Source organism: Globicephala melas, chromosome 2 (assembly GCF_963455315.2).
Source record: "Globicephala melas chromosome 2, mGloMel1.2, whole genome shotgun sequence".
Lineage (NCBI taxonomy): Eukaryota > Metazoa > Chordata > Mammalia > Artiodactyla > Delphinidae > Globicephala > Globicephala melas.
The window spans coordinates 84,016,846-84,030,785 of record NC_083315.2 but is presented as its reverse complement, the minus strand read 5'-3'; the positions used below and the strand labels follow the sequence as shown (position 1 = coordinate 84,030,785).

Below are 13,940 nucleotides of genomic sequence, written 5' to 3'. Positions count from 1 at the left end.
GGTGAAGGAGGAATTGGAGAAAGGTGGTCAAAAGGTACAAACTTCCAGTTATAAGATAAATAAGTACCAGGGATGAAATGTACAACATAAATATAATTAACACTGTTGTATGTCATATATGAAAGTTGTTATGAATAAATCCTAGGAGTTCTCATCACAAGGAAAACTTTTCTTCTATTTCTTTAATTTTGTATTTAAATGAGATGATGGATGTTCATTAAACTTACTGTGATAATTTCATGATTAAATAATTATGCTGTACATCTTATACAATGCTGTATGTCAATTATATCTCAATAAAACTGGAAGAAAACAAAAGAAAAGAAAGAAAAGGACAGAAAAAGAACAAATAATATCATCCAAAAGAAAGCTGGAATAGTTTTTTCAATATCAAACTAGACAAGACTTTAAGTGAAAAGGTATGGCTAAGTATAAAAGATTCCCCTACCATGATAAAAGGAATAATTCACTACAAAGATATAAAATTGCACACATAGCTTCAAATTATGACAATTACTGGAAAATTTTGGCAAAATCACAGTCTTTTTTTATCATATATCTTTCAGTTATTAATCTTGTTAAAGCAAACTAAAACTTATTAAGAGTATATATTCAAACAACACAATTAATGCATTATATTTAATGGACATATGGAACCCTGAACCTAATTTAAAAATTCTTTTCAAGCACACACAAAACTATGACACAAAGTGAGTATCAACACGTACCAAGAATAGATAACATTTGGACCATATTTTCTGATAAGAATGCAGTTAAGTTAGAAATTAGTAACAAAAAGATGACTAAAATTATGTTTGGAATTTTTCAAATGCACCTCTAAATAACATGTTGATGGAAACTCAAAGAAAGTATAAGAAGGGAAATAAAGACCAGAAATTAATGAAATAGAACACAACGGAATAAAGAATCAACAAAACCACAAGCTTGTTCTTTCAGATAACAAAATAGATAAACTTTAGCAAGACTGACCAAGAAAAAACAGATTAGACACAGATAATATTAACAATAAAGGGAGAACTGAGAATTCAATAGAGATATTAAAATGTCAAGAGTATAATGTGAGCAATTTTCTGCCAATAAATTTGAAAATGTAAAAAGTTGGAAGTTTTCAATATAATTTTTTAAACCATGCTAAAGTAAAAGAAAGCTTTTATAAGATAGAATAGGTAAGTGTCTTCATGATCTTTGGGTAGAGCAATTTGTGGTATTTTCACACAGTGTAATACTATACAGCAATGAGAAGGAACAAACTACAATACATGCAACAATATGAATGAATGTTGCATAATTTTGAGTAAAAGAAACCAGGCACAAAAGGGTACACACAGTATGATTCCATTTCTATAAAGCACAAGAGCTGGCAAAACCTATTCTGTCAGCAGCCAGTGGTCTCCTGGACTAGAAGGGGGCACAAGGGCAGTTAGGGTGCTGGTAATATTCTACTTGAACAGTTTTCTGGTTACATGGGCAGGTTACCTTTACGAAAATTTATTGAGTTTTACATTCATGGCTTGCATTCTTCTATATGTATGTTTTATCTCAATAAAAAGTTTATTTTTTCAAAAATGAAGAAACAGAAACTCCTGAAATAGTCTCATCCTGGCTAAAGCAAACTGAGCAAATATTTTAAAATCCACCCACCAAGAATAAAAATTTCAGGACCAGATAGGTTTTTTGTTTAATTCTACCAGCCTTTCAGAAAACAAGTTATTTTTATCTTCTGCAGACTGTGCCAAAGAATAGAAAAGAATGGCCAGCTTATTTTATGAGGCTAGAAACAGGCTGATCCTCAAGACAAAACCAGAAAAGAACAGTATGAGAAAGTTACGTTAGTTTCTCGACTGTGAAAATAGATACAAAAAATGTGAAAACATTTTTAGCAAAGAAAAAAGAAATTAAGTGTTTTATGTTAATAGATTAAAGGAGAGATTCAGGTCAGTTATCTTCAAAATGTGATCTGGGAGAACACACACACACACGTATATATAGTTTCATGTGTTAGCACATGACAATGCATTATACAAAGTTGTAGGAGCAGAATGCTGGAAACAACCTAACTGTCCAGCAACAGGAGAAATGATAAATAAATAGACACAACGAATTAGTAAATGCAGGTAAATGTATGCACTAAAGCTAATATATCAGTATGGATTAATATCATAAAAATAATGCTGAGGAAAAAAGTTACAGAAGGATATGTACAGTTAATGATACTAGATTTATAAAACACGCAAAACACACTATATCACACATGTGTGATAAAAGTATGATAGTATAGACACATACGAAAGAATGCATGGGTATAATTCCCTCCAAATTCAGGACAGAGAAGGGGGGGAGTGAGGTTGTTAAAGATACACAGGGGCTTGATTTTTTCTACAATATTCTATTCTTAACATCTGTGTGCACACTTACTGTATTCTGTTTTCTGTGCCTGAAATATTTCATAATTTTAAAAAGTTTTTCTAGAAACCAATCATCTGAAACGGGTTGAAGGAGGTAAACACTGTTGGTGTATGATCACTATTTTCAAATATTTGAACGGTCATCATGTATAAGAAAGAAGAATGTGTTCTGTTTAACTAACACATATGTACAAGCATTTGTTAACCAAAAAGCCACGCACATATTACTATTACTACCTCAGAGGACAGAATTAGGACAAATGGAAGGAGTTACAAGGACGAAGGTAGATTTGTGCCCCATACAGAGAGACAAGTTAACAGTCAGAGGCAGCATAACATGGCAGTGCGAGCAGGACTGTTTGGAGCCAGCCTGCCTGGCTTCAGGTCCTGGCTCTGCCCTTTGTAGGCAGTAGATTGGAGCAGATTATTTAACCTCTGTTCCTGTTTCCCATTCTGTAAGATGGGGATAATAATAGTGCCTACACTTCACAGGGCTACATAAGGATTAAATGATTGATTATTCATAAAGTGCTTGGGAGAGTGCTTGGTACATAGCAAGCACTATATGTTTGTAAAATAAATCAAACAAATCTGGCAGATAAAGAGCCTTCCTTATAAAGCAGGAAGCTCTTTAAGGGCTTATTCAAAAGCTGGATAAATCTCTGTTAAGGGTGGTGTGGAGGTAATCCTTCTCTTCTGGTCTGAGTACTTCTCAAACTTCCATATGCATTCAAATCACATGGGGATCTTGATAAAATGCAAGTTTCTAGTCAGTAAATGTGGGGTGGAGCCTGAGATTCCTTATTTCTAACAGGTGTCTCCTGGGGACGACACCTTGAGTAACCGAGCTATGGCTGGCCTTTCCCTATGACCATACATCGTAGTTTCTAAGATGCTTAGTTCTTGTTTCTGATCAATCATCAAGTTGCAGCAAATTCTAGATATATTTCTCTTTCAAAACCAATTTTTACCCTTCAGTTAACAAATAATTTAAACACTAAAAGGATTAAGAATTTATAGGAAGCTTGGGTGACTCTTTTTATGTAACTGTAGATAATTACCACGTAATTTTTTTATAAATTCTGCTTTTGGATTTTTTTTTGAAGCAGAAACACTTATAATGAGATGTTAAAACAGTAAAATATGGGGGGGCATATCATTTTGGAATTCACATTAGAGTTTATTATGATAGGGAAGAGGATGTCACTCTAGATTTCCAAATTGGCGAGTGAGAGAAGGAAAATCATATTTAAGGGCAGGATAAATTAGAAAGGAGAATGTGAAGGTTTGAAGTAAAAAGGAAAAAGTAAAGAAGGATTTTTTTTTTAAGTTTGAAGTATGGTTCTGAGAGATGTTAAAGAGAAAGACTAGTGGGATCAACATTTTATATTAATTCAGTGATAAGCCCAAAAGGGAAATTAGACTTCAGTACACTGGAGGGCTCTGGTGAATCATACTGGGCTCCAGTGGGAGCCCCGCCCATCTGACATTGGACACAACTGGACCTCCAGGTTCAACTGAAATCTGAATGTTCTGAAGCAGATCTTTAACACTGTGATCCAGAACAGAAACCCAGAAAATGTCCTGTTGCTTGGGGTGGTTGATGTTGTGGGAAGTTCTAGATGATTTGGTCTGAATTATACTCCATGCTTTCTTTCCTTCAGGGAATCCTCAATGATGACAGTTGATTTAGAGCCAAAGGGAACCCCCAGAGTTTCCTTAGGACTGACGCACACAGGTAGTGAGTCTATGACTACCGTGTACCTAGTGTTTGGGGCTTTCACCATAGAGGGGCTCATGATTATTCAACATAAAGCTACTGGAACCGACTTCTGCTGCCCCCAGAGCACAGCTCACAAATGTCCCTAGATCTGAAATAGCCTGTCTCTACTATTGTTATAGTATTATTTATTAGTATAAATACTAATAAATAAATACTCTGTAGTATTATAGAGTAGAGGGACAGTGGGGAGGCAGCATAGAGGACATTGTATTCTTTGATGTATTCTTTCACTGCTCTACTGTTCAAGGTCAAAGCAGGGAGTTTTCAGGCTCTATATTTTGTTTTAAAAAGGGCAGTATAGGAGAAGTCAGGGAGAGATAGAAGTAGTAGTCATTCAAACAGATAATTCTACAGTTTTCTTTAAACCTGTGTTACTTTAAATAGTTTCAGTATTTTACTCACCACCACTGCACAGAGGTTATATTTAGGATGTTTCCGAAAAATTGGACAAATGTAAGGAGTAAGGTCCAAGTTAGTGAGCGGGTAATGAATATCTGTCCTCAGTTTCCTTTTCATTGTACCCAGAATGTCAAACCTGCAGAGATATAATAAATGTGTAAAATAGAAAGTAAGTTTGTGAACCACTCATGAATGAAGTCCACATACCTTCACAAGTTCTAAGTATAGTTAAAAGTAATTTCTTGGAAAGATTATTTGGTGTAGACTTATACATAAATTATTTTTTTCTTATCTATGTATATTTGAATCTCCACAGCCAAAACTGAGGCTGAAGTGGGCCAAGAGCCTGAGTCAGGGAGTGAGACAGGGTAGAGTCAATCCAGCGGGAGAAAAAGAAAGGGATAAAGCCAAGCTCAGCATCGGGGGGAGTAGAAATCACATTGATAACTTCCAGAAGTCTTCCCTCCATCTGATGCTGTTCACTCTAACCAAGCTGACTCAGCTTTTCCGTATGTTGATTTCAGCACACACTGTCTTCGCAGTGTCCTGTTTTCCAACTTGGAGGTTTTAATATATCTTTAATAAGATAAAATTTTGTGAAAATCTTGTCACATTCTCTATGTGTTATACAGATCAGCAATTCCCAAATCTGAGTTCATATCAGAATCACCCCAGAGCTTTTTAAAGAATAAATTATGTTCATTTTGGAAAAACAGCTGGTTTAGGTCAGGGGAAGGGAAATTACTGGGTGAGGCTGAGATATTCTTGTGCCAGAAAGCAAGAAACCTTGTTTGCAAAAACTAAGGGACTATCATATCATATGACCTAGCAATCCCATGCCTAGGTATCATCTCAGAAGAAACAAAGACTTATATCCACACAGAAACCTATACGTAAAATTTATAGCAGCTGTATTCATATCTGCCCCAAGCTGGAAACAACTCAAATGTTCATCAACTAGTGAATGGATCAACAATTTTGGTACATTCATAAAAGAGTATACTACACAGCAATCAAAAGGAAGGAACCATGACTACATTCCACAACATGGGTTAATCTCATTGTGCTAAGTGAAAGAAGCCAAACTCAAAAGGCCATATCTGGTATAACATACGACATTCAGGAAAAGGCAATAAACATGGAAATCAGATCAGAAGTTTCTAGGGGCTGAGGGTGGGAGAAGGAATTGATTATAAAGGAACATGAGAAAACTTTTTGGGGTGATGGAAAGAATCTCTGTTGGCAGTGATGGTTACATTACATTTGTCAAAATTCATAGAACTATATAAAAGAAGGATACATTTTATATATGTAAGTAAACTTAAATTAACTAATGGGGTCACAGGAGCTGGCTTGAAGGGGATCCCACTGGCCAACTTTGAACAATTTGAGCATGGAGGAGAATGATAATAGTAATGCATATTAAACCAATTAAGTTTAAAAATATCCACGAGTCCAGAGTGATACTAGTTACAGAGGGGAAAACTACTATACCTTTAAATGGTGAGATCGTATAGTCACCACCTTAACTAAGTGATCAAATTAACATTACCAGTAGTGGGACAAACTTTTATTATCTGCCTCCTGATGTAATGTAATGACAAGTCCATAACATCAGCTATGGCAAATTCTTGCTAAAAAAAAAAAAAGTTTAGCCTAAATCTAACTATGAGGAAACAATTAGACAAATCCAGGATGGGTGACATAATCTAAACAAACTCAAAATGAGAAAAAATTGTTTAAATATGAAAAAAGAGGGAAGGAGTCTTCTAGATTAAAAGAGACTAAAGAGACAGCCAAATGCAATGTATGACCCTTGACTGGATGCTAGATTGGAAGAAAAGTTATGAAAGATATTTTGGGGATGGGGGAATTTAGATATGGACAGTATCTTGGGTGATATAAAATTATTGTTAAATTTCTTGGGCTATATGATAATGGTGTGATTATGTAGAAGAATGTCCTATTCTCAGGTGATACCTGCTGAAGTATTTAAGCATGAAATGCCATGGTGTTTGCATCTTACTTTAGACAGTTCAGCTAATAAAATGGAAGGGAGGGCTGGCGGGAGAAACAGACAGACAGGAAGAACAAAAGGAAATGTGGCAAAGTGGCCCCAACTAATGAAGATTCTAGGGTATATGGGTATTCATTATATACCTTTTCAAATTTTCTGTAGATTTGTAACTTTTAAAAATAAAAACTGGGACTTCCCTGGTGGCGCAGTGGTTAAGAATCTGCCCGCCAATGCAGGGGACACGGGTTCGAGCCCTGGCCCGGGAATATGCCGCAGACCAAGTAAGCCCACGCTCCACAACTACTGAGCCTGTGCTCTAGAGCCCGCGAGCCACAACTACCGAAGCCCGTGTGCCCTAGAGCCCGTGCTCGGCAGCAAGAGAAGCCACCACAATAAGCCTGCACACCGCAACCCACGCCCCACAACTAGAGAAAGCCCACACAGCAACTAAGACCCAATGCTGCCAAAAATAAATTAAAAAATAGGGCTTCCCTGGTGGCGCAGTGGTTGAGAGTCCGCCTGCCGATGCAGGGGACACGGGTTCGTGCCCCGGTCCGGGAAGATCCCACATGCCGCGGAGCGGCTGGGCCCGTGAGCCATGGCCGCTGAGCCTGCGCGTTTGGAGCCTGTGCTCCGCAACGGGAGAGGCCACAACAGTGAGAGGCCTGCGGACCACAAAAACAAAAACAAAAAAAATAAAAATAATAACTGAGCGCGGTGGGGGGGGGGTGTTAAAATTTTAAATAGTGATTCTTAGATTCCACCTCAGACCTGTGCGAACAGAATCCCCAAGGGTGGAGCTAGGGAATTTATTTATTTATTTTATAACATCTTTATAGGAAATTTATTTTTTAAAAGCACTCAAAGTGAGTGCCAAATGTCCATCGACAGTTGAATAGACAAACAAAATATGATGTACATACATACGATAGAGTATTATTCAGCTATAAAAAGGAATGAACTTCTGGTACACGTCACAACAAGGATGAATCTTGGAAACATGCTAAGTGAAATAGGCCAGCAAAAAAGACAAATGGTGTGTGACTACACTTATATGAAGCATCAGAACAGGCAAATTTATAGACACAGAAAGTAGACTGGAGGTTACCAGGGGCTGGGAGGGAAGAGGAATGGGGAGTTATTGCTTAATGATTCCAGAGTTTCTGTTGAGGGTGATGAAAAAGTTTTGGAAAATCGATGCACAATATTGTGAATGTAATTAATGCCAGTGAAATTATATACTTAAAGTGGCAAGTTTTGTTACATATATTTTACCACAGATTTTAAAAAAATTAATGTAATATACTCAACACCATTGAATTGTACACTTAAATAGGTGAATTGCATGGTATGTGAATTATATCATCATAAAGCTGTTCAAAAAATCTTCTCACAAAATGTTAAAATCCATACCTTTTTAAGTGAAAGACAATTATTTTTGGTGCTTTAGAAATATTGGCCTTCACAGCTGTTTCTTGCTTGGTTTCGCAAAAGGAACAGTAAATTTGGTTGTCCCAGGCCAGTGTGTCTTGTTGAAAAAAACACTGGAGACAGTCCTGTTGAGGGAAGAAGCATTTGGTGACCAAACTGAATCCACTTCAACCTGGGGTCCTGTCTATATTAGAACTCTGAAAGAGCTGCGGAAATGTAATTCTCTGTGCTTTTCTCCAAGTCCAAGAGATGCCAGCGCCGCAAGCTGCAGCTTGGATATAGTCCACCTGGCAAAGGAGGTGCTGCCTTCTCACTGAGTTATTGAAATAGATCCAAATGTCCATCTCATTTCTAATCTCTGAATCAGCATTTTAACATTTCTGGTTTGTTTCAGAATAATACCAACTATGCAATTTCCACTAACCAAGTCAGGCAGCTACTTTAAGTTATTCATCTCATCAGAAAAATGATCTGGGGACTGAAAAATGACCGTATCCCTGTATGTGGGGGTGGCCCATAATAAAGATAGCAGAACAGAGAGAATTAGATCTCATGCCCACAGGAGACATCCTCAACCAGCCAGGCTCCCCGCTCTGCAAACCATTAACCTAAAGAGGAAGACGAGCACAGATTGCCAGCACCTCACTTAGAGGCTTTGGAATTCATCTTCAGTAGTGTTTAGCAGTTTGATCTGAGAACAAAGCCCAGTTCTGAATAAGTAGTAGGATTATTTTCTCTAACTCTGGTATTTCAAGACTTTTAGCAATTTAAGAAGAAAAATATAAATGTGTGTTTTCCTGCAAGGAAACTTATTGCTCCCTCCCTCCTCACAGTTCCCTGGCTTTTACTGCCACCTTCCACCCACCCCTGCCCCCGACTCCCACCACTCCTCCGCTTACAGATTAACTTTTGGTATTATGGTAAAGAAAACTCGAGAGGTAAACTAAGGCACTATTCCATTCTATCTTCTCCCCAGATGCCTCAGCTTTTGTCCAAAACATAAGAGCTCAAGAATAAGAGTCAAAGTCATTTCCTAATATGTACCTACAGACCTCTGGGATGAGAAAGGGCCATAAAATTTTTATAAGTATAAATTCCCTATATGCGCCAAGCCATCTCAATGGACTGAATAAAGCCCACCCATCTTTCCAGTTTTACAGTGAGGCTCTTTCACTGAGCACATTTAGAGATACATCTGAATTCATAGTAACTTTTGGCTGTATGTCACTTTTCTACAAAACGTTCTCATCACGGGTTTCCAATTTTTTTAAGTTATAAAGTAGCTCCCCTCATACTAGAAAATGTAGGAAACAGCCTTGGGAAAACCCAGGGTTGGGGTAGAGAAAGACAAAAGAAGTCTCATGGAGTAAGAATCCCTACCTGAAGAGAGCACTCGTATTTGGATGGAATGGGGAGGGAGAGGACGGTGAAGACTTCATTCTTGTAGGTACAGTTCTCACACTTTAAACATATGATGCTATAATTGAGCTGCCCTTCAAACAGCCGGGTGATGATGGAGGACTCGTTGGCAATCATCTTCCTGCAGGATCTCGGAATAGATCTTTTTTCATATGATCTTCTTCGGTGGTACTGAATAAAGGAACAAATTCACCCCAAATCACCTACTGGTTCTCAAAATATTTTTAATAGAATGACCTGATTTTTCTAACAGAATGCTACCCAAAACCACTTAGTTTTGGATTCAGAAAATAAACAGAATAAGATCTTCTTAAGAGCATATAATATGTGTGATTTCTGATAATTCAGTTATTTGCCTCTTTAAGTGAACCTGAGGAACGAGGACACCCTAACCCTGGTAAAACATATATCCATGGCGCCATAAACTGACAGTAAATGATAATGTGATATAGGGTCCTGCAGGTAGTTTTTCCTGGGCAGAGGGTAAGCTGCAAACTAGCTTCTGGTCATGCAAGCTGATCTAGAGGTAAGATAAAGGAATTGGATCTCTCCTCCAGTCCCTTCAGGTTACGTTCCTTAGTCTCTTCTTTTATTGTTAGAAAAGAATTTTTTAAAGAGCAAATCTTAAACTCCAAGGGCAGCCCAATTTCACTAGCCTTGTAGCCTGATTTGAATCTAGCTGATGCTCAGGAACAGTATTTCCGGGAGCATACCCTGACTGGTGATTCTACAGCCTCAGCAGAATATACATTCTGAAGGTGCTTTAGCTCCACAGTCAGCTACGCTTTGGAACTGTGCACAAGGCTCCGCTTTGGCTGCTTCTTTCATCACACCCACCTGCCCGTGTCTTCCACCTGACAGTAGTTTGATGCCTCTAACTCCAAGTTTAACCTTGAGAACCAGAACGCTATTTATTTCAGACTGGCTGCAGATGAGGACCTCAGTGATTTTTACTGACCATCACCCTCCCCTCTGGCTAAAAAAAGTGCTGCTGTGAATATCTCAGTAAAAATTAAAAATGGAGCTGAGGATTGCAGATGAGAGGGATTAACAGTAATAGTTTGTGGTCTTTCATGATAAGTGTCTCCTGGCTATGAGGTAAGCTAACAGCAGCACAAAGACACTGCATAAAATCTAGGGCATATCTTTGGAGAGTGTGGGTCTCAGATCAAGGCTGAAGGTATTAAGTCTTATAAATAAAGGCAACCTCCTTAGTAACTGGCAATTTCATGTTTTATTAAATGTATGTCCTAATCCAGTGAAGAACTCAGGTTAGGCACATTTAGTATAAAGATGAAACTGCAGTTTACAGATCTGTCCTTTCACCTTACACCAAGCTTAATATTTCCTCGAGTTTGTAGCTACCAAGGACACTTGTTTTAAGTTGTAAATTTTATATATTATACCTCATGAGGAATATATTTTTATAAAAAAATGTAATTTTCACTCTAAAAAATAGTCAATGCAGATGTTACTGCAAAGGGAACTAGACCAGTGGTCCCCACACCTGCTGATTACTGGAAATCCCAAGTGAGTTTTCCCAGAAGACAACCCAGACATTCTAATTCAATAACACCAAAGGGCCTAAGAAGCTGTGCCATAAAATCTCCCCAGGTGATTCCGATAAACAGCTAAGTTTGGGAAATACAGGCCCATTCAAATACTAACTTGAATGTTCCCCATAGTGACCCCAGCACCTGGGCTCAGCACAGAGTAGGCAATACTGACTGAACAAATAAAAGAATGAAAAGTGAAAGTTGCTGATAGAGCTAAAGGTCTATTTCAAGGCCATTAATTCTACTTACCTTTTTCAGAGTTTCATGAAGTTCATTCAGGACATAAATCAAGAATTCCTGAGCATCTTGCTGCGTCTTTTTCATAAATGCTGGGTAGAGTTTGCCAAAAGCTGACCAAAATATTTCTGGTGAGACACAGTCAGAGTCTCCAAGCCACATGTCTGTCATCACGTAGGCAAAAGCAGTGGCAACCTCACTGCAATCCCTTGGAAGAAGGAAGGGAAATGATTCCGGCTAATTATGTGGCATCAGACCCCAAACAAAGCTTCATTCATTTCTTGGTTGACCTTCCCATTTTACTCACCCTAGAAATGGGATCTGGGGCACTGCAGCCTCTCCTAACTGGTTTAGCCCTTCATAGGGACTCCAGAGGGTCCCTTCCCTAACCGCACCTTGGAGAGCAGGGGTGAGGGCCCGGCTGCAGGGATGGCAAATTGTCTTACTTTTGAAGAGCGGTAATGTACTTTCCAGAGAGAAAGTATTCCACCAGCGGTGAGATGCTGCAGAGACACTGTAAGATGGCATTCATGTAGCATGTGTTGCCCAGGTTCTGCAGACCAGTCACTCCCTGGAAATGGGGCTGGTTCTCATCAGCCTCATTAACTGGAAAGGGGTCATAGTGATCTGTGCACTCTGTGCTGTGTTGGTGCCACATGGAAAGAAAGGACAGCATTTTGAGGAAACAAAATACGTACAAATGAAATAAGGCCATCTCAACCTAATGACACAAAGAAGAGTCCTTCATAAGACTTCCACCAAATACATTCCCTATTAAAGACAGAAGTATTCGGACTTGGAGTCTAAAATTGCATTACTTTGTTTGGGACTCTTTGAACAGTGCCTGCGGCCAAATAAGCAGAGATAAAGTTTCTTCCTTAAACCAAAGCAAGAGGACAGAAAAAATTGGCCTTTCAGAGACCTAGAATTGCTTTGCTAAAATGCTGACTTCCTCTCTAAATACCAAAGTATTTCCTTTTTTGCTGGGCAAGTAATTTAATTATTATTACCAGTAATAATAATAATAGATAGTAGTTAATAACAATAGCTATCTTGTATTGACCTGACACTATGTTAAGTACTTAACATGAACTTTCCCATTTAATTCTTTCAACAATTCTATGGGGTAGGTACAGTTATTTTTAAATCCTGTTTTACAGATGAGATATCATGTGTAAATAAATGGTTTCGTCATTTGCCCACGGTAATATACTAAGGCATGTGCAGTGGCACACAGAGAGAAGGGATATCTATCTATGTATCTACCTACCCATCATCTGTCTGTCAAGAGTTATTTGGATTTATATATCAAATGTTAGGAGTATATATGTGTGTGTATATACATATATATGCCATATATACATTTGAGAGCATAATATATACACATATTAAGGGAATATATACATATATTAAGAGCACATACATATGTGTGTATGTTATATATGTATATATAATACATACATATATAAACACACACACATACATAGAGAGGGGGAGAGAAAGAGCATTTAGTTTAAATTTTGATGGTCACTTACCAGCTACATGATCTGGGACTCATGTCTGTTTCTCATCTATAAAACAGGAATAGTGTTACCTGCCTTATAGGATTGTTGGATTGTGAGGATTAAACAATGCAAGGAACGAGGCACAGATTACATAGTTAATGGTAACCTAAAAAAATTTCTTTAAAGAAATGACTGATCCAGGATGTCCTTAACAGTAGCTACGGAATTTGTGTGTCCATGTGGATCAACCAGACCTGCACAGAGGAGAGGGTCCTCTTCTTTCCACACAGAGCTTCCTTTTGTAATTTGGCTACTGCACCAGGCAGCCCAATATCTTCATCCTTTTAGGTTTTCTTTCCACGTAGTATCTAAAATTGGGACTCCAGGAGACAGCTACCTCATGTCAGTACCTCTACTTACAATTCTGCCAGTTTGAAAAGTGCTCGCTTTTACACGGAGGGACATTTCCCCTTTTATTTACCAATGTCACAGGAGGCCCTGGGCTGTCACTCTTTAGGAATAACTATTGGCTAGATATTAAATAACATCTTCCCATCCCTTCCCTTTGGGAGATCTCCAATGGGTCAACCCTGAGGAATCCATTCAAAATTCGGCATGTACCTCATGACCCCTTTAAGCATGGCTTCCCCGCACCCCACCCCAGCCCAGCTAAACTTATCTAGAAAACCGTAGTAGACAGAGGCTCACAGGACACAGTAGATACCGAAGTCATCTGCAGTGAAAGGCTGTTGTGAAGCCATTTTAGTGAAACGACGTTGGTCTTTCACTTCTATTCAGGAGCTACATCTAATCCTTTTAACTTCATTTCTCCAAGCCTGTTACTTTGGTTCTTCTTGTTTGTAATAAACAACTTACATGTTCCTTCCTACTTTCAGTAGCTGCAAACTGATTTCATCTGTACTTCAGGTACCTTCCAACTTGGATTTCCCATACATCACAATCCTTTACATTACACTTCAAAATTCTAGAATGCTGCCTGAGATACTGTTACTTGGTTGCTTTAAAACTTAAAAGATTAGATTTCAGAGAATTAACTGAACATACAACCTCTCTTCATCTTTCCAAGTTTCTCTTGTATATATATATTACAGACACACACACACACAAACACATACACAGAAGATTTGCCTCCACATCAGTGGACAC

The 13,940-nt window shown here is 38.2% G+C and overlaps 1 protein-coding gene across 1 annotated transcript in view; it reads right to left on the bottom strand.

Annotated features, from left to right (window-relative positions):
• USP50 (ubiquitin specific peptidase 50) overlaps positions 1-13,534 on the bottom strand; it is a 33,651-nt gene extending 20,117 nt beyond the window's left edge. The window contains exons 1-6 of the mRNA XM_030842770.2: positions 13,482-13,534; positions 11,715-11,909; positions 11,281-11,476; positions 9,437-9,646; positions 8,039-8,181; positions 4,612-4,744 (exon numbers count right to left, since the gene is read on the bottom strand). Of these exons, the coding sequence (XP_030698630.2) occupies positions 4,612-4,744; positions 8,039-8,181; positions 9,437-9,646; positions 11,281-11,476; positions 11,715-11,909; positions 13,482-13,534 (930 nt within the window). The remainder of the gene's footprint in view (positions 1-4,611; positions 4,745-8,038; positions 8,182-9,436; positions 9,647-11,280; positions 11,477-11,714; positions 11,910-13,481) is intronic.
• Positions 13,535-13,940: the final 406 nt, after the last annotated feature.